The sequence below is a fragment of the Kogia breviceps genome, chromosome 11, assembly GCF_026419965.1.
Source record: "Kogia breviceps isolate mKogBre1 chromosome 11, mKogBre1 haplotype 1, whole genome shotgun sequence".
NCBI classification, from domain to species: domain Eukaryota; kingdom Metazoa; phylum Chordata; class Mammalia; order Artiodactyla; family Physeteridae; genus Kogia; species Kogia breviceps.
This window is the reverse complement of record NC_081320.1, coordinates 72,259,147-72,278,139: the sequence shown is the minus strand read 5'-3', so window position 1 is coordinate 72,278,139 and position 18,993 is coordinate 72,259,147. Positions and strand designations below refer to the sequence as shown.

The following is an 18,993-nucleotide window of genomic DNA, read 5'->3' as shown; positions in this document are numbered from 1 at the left end:
GAGGATCATTTTGTGGAATGACCTTCCATGTGGAAATATATGTTGTGAAGAAACAGTTTCTATTGATTTGAGCTTTGTTTCAGAAGCTGAAGAAAATAGAGAATGCATTTTTTTTCAAAATAGAGACAACTATGGTAAGTACTGTTTATGAGAAAATAATTATTTCATAATTATTTCAGGGCAAGGTACCAGGTGTTTTGATTAAAAGGATCATGGTATTTATGAAGGAACTAAGTATACTTTCACTTCAAATTTAAAATTGAATTAATCTTTGAATACATAGGGCAAGTAAACTTTTAAAGCATTCTCCTGGTTCATTTTATGTAGTTTTACATAGTTCTTTTGACCTGTGTCAGTGTGTCGTAAGGAAAACAGGAGTCCAAAGCACACACATTAAAAAAGAAACAACTGCCCCTTTAAAGAAAGTAGCAACACAAATAACAAAACACCAGAATCAAGCAATTTACCATATCTTCTGTTTCAGGAATATTGATGCTATGCAAAAATTGGTTACTTTTAAAGATAGATTGATGTCTTGGGATTAGTTTTCCTGTAAAATATGAACCACATAACTCATGATAAATTTACTAAAAATAACATAATGCTTAAATGGTTAACTTCTGAGGTCCAGATGTGAAAGAAATACTGAGCCTGATCATTCCCTCCAGATTTGGAAGGAATGGGTCACTGCAAAAACATACCTTCTCAGGTAAGGTCAATGCTCCCAAGGAACTCTCTTTGCCACACATGGTTTGGTCTGCCATTTAGCCGCCACCAAAAGAGGAGGTAAGCAAGTGGTCTGGAGGGCTTTACACATATGATCCCATTTAATCTCATAACCATCTCACAATCGTTGCTATTTTTCATTTATACTGTCCCAGTCAGAGAATGAGGCTCAGAGGTTTGATCAGCTGTCTAAAGTTACATGGTCATTAGGTGACAGACCCAGGATTCAGACTCAGGTCTGTCTAACATCTGCCTAATGTAAATCTCCACAACCTTGTAGGAAATCAATTAAACAGCATAAGCTTAAGGTGTGGCCTGTAGTGATACTCTACCCCACATTTTTCATGCTCCGGAATTCTCCAGCAGAATGTGTTGGGACCACACAGGGAATTGCATCAGACCAGACAGCAGTAGTTCCCTTGCCCAGCAGCCATGCTGCCAGGAGAGCCTATGGGAAGGGATTAATAAATACCCATCACTTTGTTTGCATCCACGCTGCTGGCGTAAAGATGCAGCTGATCTTTTGGGTTATGTTCTCTTCCAACCAGGTGGAAGTAGACAAGAGCTGAGGACGCTGCATCGTGACGAAAGCTCATGAAAGAGAGCATTTGAGTCCATTCTTATTCTGCACTTAACTAGTTGTAGGACTTCAGGCCACTCATGGAAGCTCCCAGAGCCTCAGTTTCCTCATTGGTAAAAACAGGCGCAATGAAAAATGTTATAACGTCCTTAATGGGCTTTTCTTAAGACTGAAAGAGATGGTGTGTGTGTGAAAGTAACTTGTAAATTCTTAAGTATAAAGAAGCAGATTTGAGGAGGGGCAACAGAGGCTGTATAGACTGCAAAGCCTAAAATATTTACCATTTGGCCCTTTATAGAAAAAGTTTGCTGACCCCTGTGCTAGAGGAAAGGGGAAAAATCCTCTTTTACAGAGGATAGACAGTGCATTTGAGTAAATATCTTTAGAGTAAGCTCTATGCAGCTGACTCATACCCTTAGCCCTATCTTAGGCTGATAAGGAAAGTAAATGTATAGTTTATTCCACGGCTAATTGGCTTGACTTGGAAAGGCATCTGAAAACTCCTCACTGACAGAAGTTATGGCTCTACACATTGAGAAAAGGGTTGGGCTTTGGCTACAACCCAGAACAGCCATCCTGAGTAGCACTTTGGAGACAAAGAAGGGTCTTACTGTTCATTACAGTGACATACTACTACTATAACACTTTAGCAACTCTGTAAGCCATAAAATGCAACTTATACCCAGTGTTCTGATTATCAGATACGGTTGGTCCACATCTGATTTTCCAGGCCAGAGTGGCCGGCCTGTCAGGAGCTCTGCAAAAACGCAACCGGTAGCCCATACGTCAACTGAAGAACCACAGCGGGGATCTCCCACAAGAAGTTCAGGAGCTCGGTACCATCTTGGAGCGACATAATCAGTGTAGGCATCTCCTGGAACTGCAAATGCATCAGTCAAATCAGGTGGGTCACATTCTCCCAAGGGAGGAACTACTCCCAAGAGCAGCCGGGCATTCAGATCAGCTTTAGTAATTCTCAGAAGCCACGATACTCCTAACAGTTCATGCAGTGAGGCACTAATCGAGTAAACAGTACTCAGATAGTAAATTCACCTTCCCCACACTATGTACAAAATAGATAAGCAATATACTGTACGGTACAGGGAATTACACCATTATCCTGTAATAACCTATTATGGAGTATAATCTGCAAAAATACCGAATCCCTATACTATACACCTGAAGCTAACATAATATTGTAAATCAACTATATACTTCAATTAAAAAAAATTCAACTTCCAAAGGTACCTTAGCTAGTTAACATCTATATAATCCCCCAAAGAGAGGACTGGGGCGAGGGGGTAGGGAGAATTTCTACAGTGTAACTTCAAGTATAAACCAGCTTCCCAATGCATTGTCAAGTCACCTGTGTCTGGGTCCTATCAGGATACTGATTATGTGTATGCCCCCCGTGCAGTGTGTCTGTTGTTAATGCATGTTTTTGCCTGCTGCACAGCTCTAGATTCCCCCTTTCCCTTGGTTCCTCCCTCATCTGGGGTGACTTCTTTTTTCTCAGCACTGTCTCTGAATCCTCTCTGTCATTTTCTGTTTACTCTCCTAGTCTCATCAGCTCCACAAAGTTTTTCCCAACCACTCAAGACCACATTAATATCTCCCTCCAGGGAACCATCTGCCCTTTCACTTTAGCACTTTATTGCCACTCATCTTGTATTATTCTTTTGTTTCTTTTACTTCAGATTATAAGTGCATGAAGACCAGAAATGCATCTTGTAGTTCTTTTCCTTTCCTAGGGGGCAAAGTACATAAATGTGACATCCAATAAATTGTAGTTGATTGGATGGAGGTGAAGTGTGAACTGATGTACTGACTGAAAGGTTAGAGTGAAATTTCCCTTTTTGAATAATAACAATATAGCAATCAGCATACATTCAGTATCTAAAGTAAGAATTTAAACTGTATCATTTCATAATCATCTGAATTGGATCAGTTAGTAAAAAATTGCTACTTACTCAGAATTTGTGCAAACCCAAAGTCACAGATCTTGATTATTCCTTGCTTAGTTATTAGAATATTTTCAGGTTTTACATCTCTGTGAATACACTGTAAGAAAATATTTAATTACTTCCCCGAGTTATCAAGACAACGAAGCATAATGAACATTTAACTATTAGTTTAAATGATAAACAAAGCCTGTGAGATAAACAAAAATATGGTTTTCCTTCATTTTTCCTAAAAACTTAAAATGCCATTTTTTAAATCTTATCATACCAAAAGAGAAAAAAAGTTGCTGTATTAGGAAAGAAATTAAAATAATTATTGGGGGGCTTCCCTGGTGGTGCAGTGGTTGAGAATCCGCCTGCGGATGCAGGGAACGCGGGTTCGTGCCCCCGTCCAGGAAGGTCCCACATGCCGCGGAGCGACTGGGCCCGTGAGCCATGGCCGCTGAGCCTGCGCGTCCAGAGCCTGTGCTCCGCAATGGGAGAGGCCACAACAGTGAGAGGCCCGCATACGCAAAAAAAAAAAATAATAATAATAATAATAATTATTGGATAGGAAAACTGAAAAATTTTTTTTTGAGAAGGGAGTATCATATAATTATTTTTTCCACTTTTTGCTGAGCCCTATTTAAACAGTAAGAGGTAAAACCCTGAATGAGACAACAAGGTCCTACTGTATAGCAAGAGAACTATATTTAATATCCTATGATAAACCATAATGGAAAGGGATATAAAAAAAGAATATATATATGTATAACGGAGTCACTCTGTTGTACAGCAGTAATTAACACAACCTTGTAAATCAAGTATGAGGTAACCCTGAACGAGGTAACACACAGAGTGCTTCTAATAAGAACGGCTGTCCCCCAAGAACCACAATGCAGGTTGCACAAATATTGCAGATTTGAGAAACTGGAAAAACATTTGAATGACAGCAAAAACAAAATTCATTAGAGTGACCATCTTATTTATCATCCAGCTCTATTAAGGGTGTGTGAAAGGGAGCTCTAGTAATTACTACTCGAGGACAACAGCCCACAACTGTCCTGGGCAAGCTGGGATGTAACGATCACCTATTAACAAGAGATACCGAATATTCGGCCTCAGTGGATGAGTATCCCCAACTGATCTGTAAGCATTCACAACTTTCTTGAAACGTGACCACATGATGCTGTTGAAGTTGCCCCTGGGAGAGCGGGTCACCACCGGGAGGCATTCTCCCCTCCGAGTCCTCTGTGTGTGGAGAGCTTACAGCTTGCTGCAACACCCCAGGACCCTGAGTGAAGCAGGTGCTCCTTCCTGTGAGAGGGCTAAGCTGGGGGTGTGGGTGAAGGTGGGCTCAGTGAGCCGCACTCACTATTAGTCCAGACATGGCTATTCCGTGCTGTGGATGCCCCAGGAGAAAATAACTCAGACCCTATTCTTCAGGACTTTAGCTTTCCAGGCTATCCTCCCTCCAAACAAGCACATAGATAAAAATGATGCTGCTCTTCTTGTACAACTCAGCCCTCATGCGGAGTTCTGAACTTTTCAGAGCACTTCCACATGAATTAGTTCATCCTTGCAACAATCCTGTGATTGCAGTTGGCTGGCGACAGTCTCCGGATTAAGTACCACTACAATCAGCTCTTTCTGCCTCACTTCTCTGTTGTGCTGTCAGTCTCTTGAAGTATTCCTGTCAAATTGACAGTTTTGAAATAATTTCTTTTTTTTGGCTTCTAAAATAGCTATCTAAAAAGAGAAAATGTTGAACCCTAAATTCATTTTGGGTCACAAAAATGGCACTGGTACTAGAAGCTTGTTTCTATTGTCGCAATTACTGTCAACTGTCTCATAATTTGTACAACCAGCAGTTAGAAGAAACCTTTCAAGGTCTCTTGAAAGTCCTAAGGACTTAGATATTAATTTTTAAAGTACATTGTTATAATATAAGCCAACATAGTTTTCATCCTACCTTTTAAAGCAACACATTTATGAAAATTGGATTAACACTTTGCATCATATTCACCTATAATAATTAGTGATTTAATAAGAATAGGTTATATCCCTCAGGTGAGTTTGCATCAGATTCTAAAATTTCTGTACTATATGTGTCATTACCAAGTAAATGGACTTACATTGATACCTGTCTATTGGCCTATTTAAATATGCAAATCCATGTGAAATTTACAGCTACTTATTTTCCAACCAAAAAATACAAAGGCAAATGAAGTATTGATTATGTCCCAAAGAATCTGAAAAAAAGTTTTAGTGTAATGCAGGTAAGAGAAGCTACAAATAAAGAAGGATAGATGGAGTAGTATACAATAGAAGAAAGAAAAAGAGAGTAAAAATCACTGGAACAGTAAGAAGCAGAGTATGGAGAACAGAAGATGCTTAGACATACAGCATTCACTTTCTCCACTGCAAAGCTGCACTCAGTGCAAACTCTGTAATGCCTCTCGCAACCAGCTTATTTTCCACCTAAGAGCAATAACTTGCAAGTCAGTGTAACCAAAACACTTTGATAAACTTGGGTATCATACACAGCTTTTAGCAAACGTTGCTTAAACTGGGTTATTGCGGCTGATGTGCAATCTCATTTTTACAATCTCAAAAGCCAGCAAGAAGAGGCATCCACGGTATTTTAAACCTGACCCTTAATTTTAGGAATCATCTCCGGAAGCTTCCCTACTAGAAGTTGCTTCTTTATATAGCCTGAATGGACATCTGAGAAGGTTGTTCTTTGAGCCTTATGGATGGATGCTCATAATGAGAGAGGAAAGAAACCTCCTCCTTGACAACTAAGTCATTGATATCAACAAGATGATGATGGATGTTACAGCCAGACATACTCGTATTTTGGAAGTCACTGTAATTTTGTCATTTTGACATGAAGTTCTTTTTTTTTTTTGGCCATGCCGTGTGGCTTGCAGGATCTTAGTTCCCCAACCGAGGATCAAACCCGGGCCCATGGCAGTGAAAGCGCAGAGTCCTAACCACTTGGACCTCCAGGGAATTCCCAGACATGAAGTTGTTTTTCTCTAATCGATATGTCAAATATATAAAAATTCATGAGTTCACAATGATGCTAAATGGCCACTTTAGTTACCTCAATCTAGCCATATTATAGGGTAAAAAAAGAGCGAGTAGGTATTTTCGTAAGTCCAGTGCTTCTCAAAATTTAATGTGCACATGAATCACCTGGAGATCTTGTTAAAATGCAGATTCTGAGTCAGATCTGAATGGACCTGAGATTCTGCATTTCTAATGAGCTCTCAGGTGATCTCTACAAACCACACGTTGAGTAGCAAGGCCTTAATCCCTTACTACCGTAACCTTCCTTTCTTGGTAGGATCACCACTCTGAAGATAAAAAGGTAGTCATGGTCACCACAGGTTGAAAGCTGGGAATCTTTAGCAACACCATTTGGGTCAGACTGCCTTTTCTATTCTTTGAGAGTATCATGAGGGTTCCTTTAAAATAAGGAGAGTATAAAGGTTTTAGATGTAGTATTGTAACAACTTATATATGATTTAGATTTTTTTTCCTTTGTGTGCATTTTAGACTATAGGTTTGGTAAAAAAAAAAAAAAAAAAGATATATAAAAGCTTACCATAGCATAAGAAAATGGAATAACCAGAGTTCAGAAGTAATTTCCATGTTGGAGGAAGAAATTTTGTCTGAAAAATTATCCATTTTTAGTAAAGGCCATAGATTACAAACTGGAGGTTTTCAATATTTCAAAGTTTAAGGTACGGAACGCGTTGTGCCAAGCAGAGAAAGAAATGGTGGCAGTTGCATTGAGCTACAATAATGTTTGGGTCCACTGGAAATAGTAAGTCGTAATCAGGTAGGTAAGTTGATTGACTGACCCACTCATTCATTCATTCATTCATTCATTCCTTCATCTAGTTATTCAATAAATGTTTCCTGAGCACCTTTTATATAAAAAGATCCATACTGGTTAAAGTGATACAAAGATAAATCAGCCACAGACATTGTATTCAAGCTTATAATCAGTACACAGGAAAATGTCTGATTACATAGGGATAATGTACAATACTTATGGTAAATAGAATTTTTTAAAAATCATTTTAATTACCCATAAAACTCTAGCAACAAACTTAGGTGAAATTGAATACCTCTCAGACCATGGTGAAAAATAACAGAGATGTGGATTCAATTCAGCATCATCTTTAGTAATTATTTGAAAGTACAATTTGCATCATGAAAAACAGGTTTATGTATCTTGTGGACAATATCCCTCTATACTCTATCAATAGAAAATAAAAGCTTCTGACATATCCTAACAAAACAAACAACCAAAAAAATCTTCACTGACTTTCTTAAAGCTAGGGAGGCTTTCCCTAAGTATTGAAATTTGGTTCCATGATCTTGTACTCTTTTTCAGCAATCCTAGACTACTATGATAGATATTCTGCTGGCATCAAAATTGACCATATGGTAGTCTGTATCCTTGCCTCAACACTGCCTCCGTGTAGGCACCAACGCAAAAGGTCTAGAGTTAGTTTTTAAAAAACTATCATTATAGCAAAAGCACCCAAGAGCCTACTTAAAGAAGCTCCCACTGGCCTAAGATTTGAACATCAGAGAGAACAATTATTGCAAGGGATTGAAACACATCAAATACATAAAATCCATTAGTTTATAATGATACCCTACACCTCCCCAAAACCCTTCACTGTTCACTCTTGGAGGCTGTTAACACACCAGCTCATCACTCTTGAGTATTGACAAATAAAGGGAATAATCACATATTTATCTTACTGTACTTTACAGTAGCCAGAGTCCATGATGGTAAATTCTTCTCCATAGAATTCCAATTAACAAATGCAGAAGGAATAATAGAATTAGAAAATCACCACCTTTTAACCCTAATGAAATCCTGGAGAGAGGTAATAATTATCTATGAATGCTAAAATGAAATAAAAGATTGACAGGGAAAGTGATAATGGAGGGGATCAAATGAACACCTCTTGAACCCACTAATCTATTTTAAGACAATCAAAAGTGGGAAAGACAACCAGACATTATATATGCCTCATGATGCTGATGCAATAAGTGTACAGCACTATATGTGAAGCATTCCTGTCTAAAAAACTGAACCTGAGTATGATCAAGCCTCTGGATATAAACACCAATTTATAGCAAATACAGGTGAAAGAACAAGTTAAGTAACACATAGGAAGCAATCGGCCAAAATGATTTCTATAACACAGGAGTAGTCAAAGTGTGGCTCTAGGACCAGCATCTTCAGTATCAACTGGGAAACTGTTAGAAATGCCAATTCTCAGGTCCTACCCCAGACCTACGGAATCAAAAACTCTGGGAATGGGCCCAGCAAAATGTGTCTTAACAAGACCTCCTGGTGATTTTGATACATGCTCAAGTTTGATACCCATGGCTGTAAAATATTAATGATGGGGGAAAAAAGGTAGGGGAAGGGGGACTGTTACAGAATAAAAGACTTAAGAGACATTAAAAACAAAACAAAATCAAGTGCCATGGAGGGTTACACTACTGATATCCTGAAAACTTTTTTTTTTTTTTTTTTTTTGCGGTACGCGGGCCTCTCACTGTTGTGGCCTCCCCCGCTGCAGAGCACAGGCTCCGGACGCGCAGGCTCAGCGGCCATGGCTCATGGGCCCAGCCGCTCCGCGACATGTGGGATCCTCCTGGACCGGGTCATGAACCCATGTCCCCTGCCTCGGCAGGCGGACTCTCAACCACTGCACCACCAGGGAAGCCCTATACAAACTTTTAATTCATAAGGAATGAGTAATTCGATTCTTACAGAAATTGGAAAAGGGCCATGAATAATGCATTACTTTTCCTCATATTCTGTAACTTTCTTTTGTTTTGCTCTTTTGGTTATTATTTTCCCTCTGTCATTAGCTCTTCGAATAGACCCCTGAGCTAAGTAGAAAAGAGTCATCATGAAGAAATCAGCAAATACGTTAGAAAATGTTACTTACGTTATGTCTATGACAGAAGTTAAGAGCTTGAAGTGTTGGCCATAACACACTTTTGATCACTCCATCAGCAACTCTGGGGGAAAAAACAAAAAAGGAAATGAAAACTCCTAAGATATGGTTTCAGGAGCAAAGCTGGGAGTAGAAATGGAATGGGCTGGTCTTGTCATGGCCAAAGGATGCAGTGCAAAGGGAGTCTTGGAAAATTTTTTTTTAAAATGTTTTAACAAAAATTGCTTTACTACTTTTTCTTTTGGTTATATAATTTTTGCTTTGTAATTTTTACATCTGTAAAAATGATCCATGCTTATCATGAAAATTCAAACAATATAGAAAAGTAAAGAAATAAAAAGTGTTGACTCAAATCTTGCTAGCTCAAAATAATTGCTGTAACTTATAGTGACTGTCCCTTTAGGAATCTCTGTTTCTCTCCCTTTCTCTGTCTCTCTCTGCAGTTACCTTTTAATATTAAATACATTCATATGGTTCAATATTTTTAAAATTAAAAGAATATCCATGAAGAATTCTCTCATACCTGCCTTGCCAACCATTTCATCCTCTGCAACTTCCCCTGCCTCTTTCAGATACATCCTATGCATTGAGGTACAGATACTAATATGTATACATATATTTCAGTGGCCAAGGATTTCATTATATGGATGTATCATAATTTACTTAGTTAGTCCCCATTGATGAGCAATTAGGCTTGACACGATTTTCATTTCTAAAAGCAATGCTTCAGTGAATATCTACTCATCCATCTATGGAAGTTGTACAGTTATCTTTTAAAGGTAAGTTCTAGAAGTGGGATTTCTGGGACCTATGGTAGGCACATGTTACATTTTGATCCTGCAAGTATGAACTTCAGGTAGACCTGAGACTTGGTTTTGCAGGAAAAAAGTCATTCTTGAAGGTTGACCTTCAATTCATCCAATTCATGTTGGTGGTAAACACTCAAGCATGTGCCAGGGTTGTTTTATAACAGTTACCTATGTCTGGTAAGCAGGCAGGTACACAGCCAGGGGAGGCTGGGGAGAATAAAGGGCCCTTGAGAATGGGAGGCTGGGAGCTTCTGTCCCCTGAAGATTCCTCACTCTGTGGAAAATATTGGGGAGTGATTTCCATTGGGGAATTGGGGGTCTGGGCAACTTGCATTCTGTCTGGGAGTACTTAGTGTATTTTGTGTAACCATTTCTATAAATTGCAGCAATTACATTCCCTTTAACTTTTCTGTTGATGTCTTTCCATTGCTCACATCACTGTCCCAGGATGATGCCTTCACAGTTACATACGGCCAAACTACCCTCTCTAAGCAAGGTTGTACATATTTATACGCCCACCAAGCATCTGTGCATTTGAGTCCCTATCTCCTCATTGTCTTGCCAACATTCAGTTTTGCCAGTGTTATGTTTGCCAATCTGTGGTTAAAATAAAAAGATATCTCACTTTGGTTTTCATTAATTTCTAATGAATTTTTTTTTTTTTTTTTTTTTTTTTTTTTTTTTTTTTTTTTTTTTTTTTTTTTTTTTTTTTTTTTTTTTTTGCGGTACGCGGGCCTCTCACTGTTGTGGCCTCTCCCATTGCGGAGCACAGGCTCCGGACGCGCAGGCTCAGCGGCCATGGCTCACGGGCCCAGCCGCTCTGCTGCATGTGGGATCTTCCCGGACCGGGGCACGAACCTGTGTCCCCTGCATCGGCAGGCGGACTCTCAACCACTGCACCACCCGGGAAGCCCCTACTAATGATTTTAATTTTCACATTATTGAACACTAAACTTCTCTCCTTTTGTGTATTTTCTGTTCATGCCCTTTATTGCTTTTCGATTGGTCTAGTTACTCTTCTTTAAATCGATTTATGAAGACTCAATGTATATCAGAGTCTACATAGATGCTGTAAATATTTTTCTCAGTGTGTTGTTTGCTTTTCAGCCCTCTTTGTGGAGATGAGGTTGTTGTTGGCATATTTTCAAAAAATCTGAAATAAAAGATTTTTTTTCACTAAATGTTCTACTGTAAGGATTTTTTGATTAAAAAATGTAAAATTACCTAATATTCCAAACACTCCCATCACTCAGTTTTAATATTTTATCATATTTGGATATTTAAATCATGTGTTTAGATCACTTTTTAAAAACTGAACTCATTATCGTGCTGATGGAGCTGGTCTTGCAGAACAGTGGGCTGGCCTGTGTGTGACGCAGGTATGGCACCCGTGACAAGACATGTGAGGTCTGGGTAAACCCCAAGAAATAGCAACCACTGAATGGAGGTAATTTGCTTTAGAGCAATTTCCCCATCTCAGATCACAGTGACGGTGTCAAGCCCTTGGCATCAGTGATCTGGCGGCAGCCTTTTGACTCTAGCTCTTCTCAGTATTGTAAAAGCACCTAATTCTCAGTATTAAGTCCCTTTCCACTTAAAATGTCTAGAGTGATTTTTATTTCCTATACTGAATTCTGGTATAACTTTATCCTCTCCCTCCTTTACCTAAGAGCCAAGCCTGAGACTACATTATTTATATTTTTGTAATGAGGCAGAAGGAATAGTACAGACATTTGTGCACAGAGTTCAAATCCCAGCCGTGCTGCTTCCTAGTTTTATAACCTTGGGCAAGTTATTTGTGCTTTCACTTTTCCTGGAATAATACCTCGCAAGTTTATTGAGAAGTCTGTCCCTTAAGAGCCTGGGTATTAAAACATAGGTTCAGGATATGAGGGTCTGGGGTCAGATGAGGTGAGTAGATGGGGCTGACAGCCAGTGCAAAGATACAGAGCCTGAAGAAGATGGGGAGGGGCCCAGAGGTGAGAAAGAGCTGGGAGCGTGGCAGCCAGTGTGGCTAAAGCGTGAGTGAAGTTGCTGAGGCTGGCGGGCCGAGAGCCTTCTCAATCTGGGTCAGGAATTTGCACTTTACTCTAAGTTCAAAGGGAAGTCATTGAAAGGACTCAAGAAGGCAAGTGACATATATAGAGAATGGATTTCTGCGGCAGAGTGGATACAGGGAGGTTAATTAGCAGGCTAATTTAATAATCCGGGTGAGATCTAGTGATTTAGATGAGGCTGATAGAGGTGGAGGGAAGGGAAGTGGATCTCAGTCCTGGGAGGAGGGCTTCCCTGGTGGCGCAGTGGTTAGGAATCCGCCTGCCAATGCAGGGGACACGGGTTTGAGCCCTGGTCCGGGAGAATCCCACATGCCGTGGAGCAACTAAGCCCATGCGCCACAACTACTGAAGCCCGTGTGCCACAACTACTGAGCCTGCGCTCTAGAGCCTGCAAGCCGCAACTACTGAGCCCACGCATGGCAACTATGAAGCCCACGCACCTAGAGCCCGTGCTCTGCAACAAGAGAAGCCACCGCAATGAGAAGCGTGCGTGCTGCAACTAGAGAAAGCCTGCGTGTAGCAATGAAGACTCACTGCAGCCAAAAAAAAAAAAAAAAAATCCTGAGAGGACCTGGTAAGAGTAACACATGGCCCTATTCATGTAGAAACAGAACGCTTGTGCTGGTCCACGGACTCTAGGCACCAGGATCCAGTACTGGAACTGGGAAACCAGGTAGGGGCAAGGGTTCAGAGGCTGGCAGAACCCTGGTTACTAGTGTTAGTAACACGGAATTAGGCATGAAGCAATGTCCTAAGAAACTCCCCAGCTATTGTTGTGAAAGAGGGGTATTTAAGGGCACCTCACAGGAAGAGTCATGGCTCCTGTTCAAAACAGAATCCTTCGTGAGCTCAGATTCCAAGACGGCAGATTCCATTTTAGACAAAACAACATTTATACAAAATAACAACTACAAACAAATACCGCTGATCTTGGGAAGAGGAGATAGTTATCAAAGAGAATACAGATTCACACAGTGTTCATTGCAGAAAGGTAGAGCATTGCAACATTATGCAGCCACAGTCAGCATTTGTCAAGGCGTTTTGGAGTGAAATAAAACCTTCTGTAGAAACCAACTGACACTCTATGTTTAAATAGTATACTTTGGTGAGTGCACAAACAAATACTGGAATAGTGAAGGCCTGAAAGCAAAAACTAGACATTCTGGTTCAAGCCCGTAGGGGTTAATAAGGGTGACAGGGTCAGGGAATTCAGACTGGGTCACTCAGAGGCTGCTCTCTTAGCCATTCAGGGGAATCCTGGTGCTGACATCAGAGCTCATTATCTTTGTTTTAGTTTGTTATATAACTTGATGTGGAAAACTTGATTTCATTATCAGTACCCAACATGAATTGAGTCCTTCTCTGTAAACCTTTGTTATCCTAGAATAAAATCCAACCTTTACTGTGGCCTACCAGCCTCTTAATGATTTCACTTCTATTAACTCTCCCCTGCCATTTCCTATCACATTCCCACCGACCTCCACTCTGGCCCAGTTAGCGTCCGCTATTCTCTGAACAAACCTCCAAAGCTTTGTTTTTTTGTTTTTTCCATTTTAATGCTTTTTTAAAAAAGATATTGGGGGTAGGAGTTTATTAATTAATTTATTTTTGCTGTTTTGGGTCTTCGTTTCTGTGAGAGGGCTTTCTCTAGTTGTGGCAAGCGGGGGGCCACTCTTCATCGCAGTGCGCAGGCCCTCTCACTATCGCGGCCTCTTTTGTTGCGGAGCACAGGTTCCAGACACGCAGGCTCAGTAGTTGTGGTTCACGGGCCTAGTTGCTCTGCGGCATGTGGGATCCACCCAGACCAGGGCTCGAACCCGTGTCCCCTGCATTAGCAGGCAGGTTCTCAACCACTGCGCCACCAGGGAAGCCCCAAAGCTTTGTTTTTATTGTTCCACCTACGCCCCTCATCAGACATTCTCTAATCCCTCAGTGTGCTTTATTTTTCTCCAAAGGCTTGTAACTCTGCAAGGGCTTTACCTTGTCCATTATTGTAGCTCTGGGGCCTAGAACAGTAACTGGTACCTAATGGGTCCTCAACTAAGCTTCCTTCACTGGCACTCTCAGAAACTGTATAAACTAACACCCTGTAATAAATCCCTTTTTGCTTAAACTAGCTAGAGTGAATTCTGTTGTTGAATCCTGATTAGTTCAGAATATGATACAAGAAGTGGGTATGGGAAACAAAGTCAAGGCCTTGGGAATGTAGGCTATCTGACTTAGTTGGGTCTGAAGGCAGGAGGGTCTAATTGCCATTAGTGGCTGGAACACTGGTAAATGGGCACCCCGTGATGAACCAATTATTTACATAACCACCTGTGGTCATCTGGAATGAAGTGCCTATTCAGGGCAGGGCTTTGCTGGACTGAATGTGATTGAAAAATATGGGAACATATGGGAAAGTAATAAAAGAAAAAGCGAGCTGTTTCTCACTTCACTGGAAAAATTAAAGAAAAAACAAAAGGACAGCTTTAGGGCTTTGATATTTTGGTTCAAGGCACAGTTAGGAAACCAGAAGTTTCAATGGTTGCCCTCATTTCTTGTATTTTTAAGACTCACTCCATTGACCATTGGAATTACCCTGAGATGACTGAAAAATTGGACGCTGAGAATAGTCCTGCAGGGTGCTAAATGACAACACAGGTTGAATTTGTGAGGTTAATTAATTTCTCAGTTAATTAACTGAAAGATATACTTTGAGAATTGAAATGTGGCACTTTGGGAGTATTCATAGAACTAAGAGCGTCCCAACTTCCTGCCAAAGGTCTCTTCTCATGTGAAGTAGCCCCCAAACTTGTGTGATGAGGCTGCTTTTGCCTTGTTGAGGACCCCCCCTAATGATCTCACTTGAGGCAGCTGTGTTGCATGGCGGGGGGGGGGGGGGGGGCTGCCAATTCTCCTCATGGCTCCTTTCCCTGCTACCCCTCAAGGTCTCCAAACCTTGACTAAAGTCAGATCCCAACATGTCCCAAGGGGACTATTACAAAGTCAAAGAGAGGGAAAAAAGATCTACACAGCAAAAAGAACTATAAATTTTTGCTAATTTATACTGGAGAATGTACGTGGAAATGGATTTCATAAGTTGTAGGACCAGAGAGGAGGAAACAAGATTTTAGACTTGGGTGGATTATAACAGTATGGGCACACTTATTAGTGAGCCTGGTTTCAGTAAACTCCCTGGAGCAGCTAGGAGTGAGTCTAGCTGACTGCTGCACTGGTTGATCGCTGCACTGGTTGATTGCTGCATTGGGTGATTGCTGCACTGGCTGATTGGAACCTGGACTAAATGGTTGCCTGTGCCAAATGAAGTTGCAATGCCAGAAATTCACTGCTAAAATGAGGAGGAAGAAATCCAAAGCTTTGAGGAGACACGAGTGTTAGAGTGGATTTGTCACAGGCAACATGTTCCTCTATGTCTTTCCAAAGTATTTAATGGTAGCACTAAATCTACATTCGTCCCCAAATCTGCGGTATTGCTTTCAGTTTCTATTTTGGTAAAGAGACAGCATGCCTGACCCTTCTACTAGGCTCCTCCCACCATAGCAGCGTTCATTCCTTGGATCAGAGCCAAGTGGCTCTTGTTCCATTTGCTAGTGTACCTATTTCCACTATCCAGTTAGGAAATGGGGAAATAACCCCAAGGATGGATTCCTGGACTTTCTAGGACTGCCATGAGATGGATTCAAGTCAAAATTTCATTTGCCACCTGACTCTCACTAAGCTGCCCATCACCCCCCGCCCCCCAACACACACACACAAACTGGTGAAACACAGTGGCTTTCAAAGTCACTGGTGATTGGCTTTACTGCAGAGCAATGACCAGAAATTCCTAAAAGATTGGGTAGCTCTCTTTTCCCAGTACACAACTATCCTCGTAAATGGCCACAGACCATTCTGGGGTAGGCTAAGAGGAAGAATTAAGTACATACATATGATGTTATTGCAGGGCTATTCCCCAAGGAGAGCTGCTGGCTCCCCTTTATTCACGAGGCCCTGGGTCTGCAAACTGGCTATTATGGTGACTCAAGCCAGGCCTCTAGTTACTAGTTTATGTAGAACAAATAGAACCTTAGTGATCTGCCCATCTCCTTTGTGTGGGAGAACCCACGGTCAGACCAAACCATTCTGATCACCACTCTGGCTCTGTTGCCTATTACAGTAACTTCTGGAAGTGAAGCACTCCTTCTTGGCCTCTGCCATCCAGGGCGCCAATCATCCCCAGGAAACCAGGAAGCCATTTCAAAGGAAGACTCTCCCTGCTTCATATCTGGGACACGATGCTGGTGTTCTTCTAACTAATGCATTTCTTAATGCTCGTGATTCACTGCCATCCTCCACCAATCCACACCCATAGTCGTATGGGTAATTATCTATGATCAGTTAATTGAGAGGGAAATTAAGCCTTTTATATGTCACTTACACCTCAGTAAAGCTGAATTTTTTTTAAAAAAGAAATTGAAACATGATTTACAGATGTACATGATGTGCTGTCACCAGCCAGAAGTGGATAGCTGTAGTTTTATAAACCCATATGGTAGTTTTTATACAGTCATTTATAATTGTTCCTTTAAATATCTTCATTAGATTTTAAGCTTCTTGAAGGCCAGGATTAGCCCATTTTGTATAGCGCAATGATAGTGAAGGGAAATCCTTCCTGATGGTAGGGTGCTAATTCCTATCACATTACCAATTAGCTTACTTACTGTACCTATTTGGTTTTTTTTTTTTTTTTTTTTGGCCATGCTGTGCGGCTTGCAGGATCCTAGTTTCCCAACCAGGGACTGAACCCGTGCCCTTGGCAGTGAAAGTGCCAGGTCCTAACCACTGGACCACCAGGGAATTCCCTCCTATTGTACCTATTTTGAACAGAGAAGGATATTAGAGAATGGGAATAGATTATTTTAAATTTAATCAGATGATAACCAGTTGCAGTTGGTTAAGTACATGTAGTTTCTTAACTGGAGCAAATCCAACACAGTCTCAGTACTCAGTATGCAGCCATTGATCTAACAAATGCTCTTCCGGCTATCCAAGTAGAGGACACCAGAAGCTTTCATTTGGCAGGGGAAGCAGTACACATTTACCACCTTACTTCAGTGTTAAATTAGTTCTTCTTTGTAATACAATTTAGTCCTCAAGTCTCATGACTATCTCACCATCCCACACTTCCACTACCTTGATCATCTCATATCTACACACCATTTATTTCTTCAAACTGTGAATTTACCCTAATAAACAATGGTCGAATAGGCTTGGTATGTATGCTGTCTGGTTGTTTACCTCTGTTTGCTATTCACTGGGTTTATACTCTCTTGGCTGTTATTTAAGTAGATTTTAAGAAGGGAGTGAAAGCAGACGAATGTTTTTAATTAATCATTGTTATCTGGAAGTACCCTGCATTTCAGAGAAAGAGTGGCGTATTCTGCATTGTTCATATTTGCATTCCTCTATATAGATCCAAGCCTCAGGGCTGACCCAAAGCACTTTGGATACACTGGAACTGCTATATACACTAGTAAAACACACTAAATATACCAAATACACTTTCCACTAGAGTGGAAAGTAGGGTAGTTCAGAGGTCCTTGTGGTTGCTAAATACATACAGAACAAAAGAGTTGCTTGAATATGCCTTGTTCTTTCTCACATCTGGGCATTCCACCAAGATTGTCCACATGGCCAACTCTTCCCTTTTTCAAAGTCTCAGCCCAAATGGTTCCTTCTCTGCAGAAACTTCCTGATTCCCCAGGACCAACAGATGTTGGAGATGCTCCTCTCTTGTATCCTGAGCACCAACGGTAACCCAGTCTACATTGTCATTTGTAATTGCTACTTTGAATATCTGTCTCTTCATTAGATTTTAAGCTTCTTGAGGACAGGATTGTGCCATTATATCTTTCTATTCTCTGCACTAGCAGAAGTGTTAAGTAAAATATTTCTGAAGTGAGTGAATAAAAGAATGCTGCACACTAAGGAAGCTATTAACATGAATTAGATATGAATTCTGCACTCAAAAAACTTACAGTCTGGGAAGAGAGAGAGTATGCACATAAAAACATATAAGGTAGTAAGTGCCAAGTACAATAACAGGGATGAAAATAAAATTCCATGGGTATTCAAAGGAGGGAAGCAATTCCACCCAGATAGAGGAATCTCAGAGATGGTAAGAATATTTAGGATTTCACATTTTAGAGATTATGAGAGAGATTGGGAAAGTGGAAAAGGTTAGAATATTCTAGGCTAAAGGAAGAGCATGAGCTAAGTCCTATAGGCAGGAAGGCTTAGGGTACACAGAAGGAAAAGATGTTCAGTTCAAGTTCAATACATGGATTGTATGTATTGTAGGTTTTATTTTCAGGGCCTTGAACAATACATGACATTAAGCATACATTTCTAATTTTATGGAAAAAATGTATGCTAATTTACAAATTAATTTATATGATGGCTGAACACATCTGTCCTCTAAAGCCAAAATACAAAATCCTATTTAGCTCATACTAAAGCTGAACTATGAATTAATTCATCATTTTAACTGTTTTAAAAATTAATTTTTATTTTAAAAATAGAATACGTGCATTCACTAGAATATTGGGAAAGTGCAAAATGAATTTTCAATTACACTGAACATTCTACTTTGCAGCCTCATTTTTTCACATACCATTTCATGAACATTTGCCCAGGACATTAACTATTCTACAGCTTGCTTTTCAATGCACTGAATGCATAGTGTTCCATTGTATGGATATATCAAACTGCAGTTAACCAAATCTTTACCATTGGAAGATTGTATCAGTCCCCTCCTTTTTTTGGTACATAATGATGTATTGATCATTCTTATGTATAACTTTTGTACCTATCTGATTATTTCCTTACCATAAA

The 18,993-nt window shown here is 40.3% G+C and overlaps 1 protein-coding gene across 1 annotated transcript in view; it reads right to left on the bottom strand.

Moving 5' to 3' along the window:
- Nucleotides 1-18,993, bottom strand: part of CDKL4 (cyclin dependent kinase like 4) — a 102,064-nt gene that overhangs the window by 59,521 nt on the left and 23,550 nt on the right. The window contains exons 4-7 of the mRNA XM_067006919.1: nt 9,243-9,315; nt 3,277-3,367; nt 1,989-2,186; nt 468-550 (exon numbers count right to left, since the gene is read on the bottom strand). Of these exons, the coding sequence (XP_066863020.1) occupies nt 468-550; nt 1,989-2,186; nt 3,277-3,367; nt 9,243-9,315 (445 nt within the window). The remainder of the gene's footprint in view (nt 1-467; nt 551-1,988; nt 2,187-3,276; nt 3,368-9,242; nt 9,316-18,993) is intronic.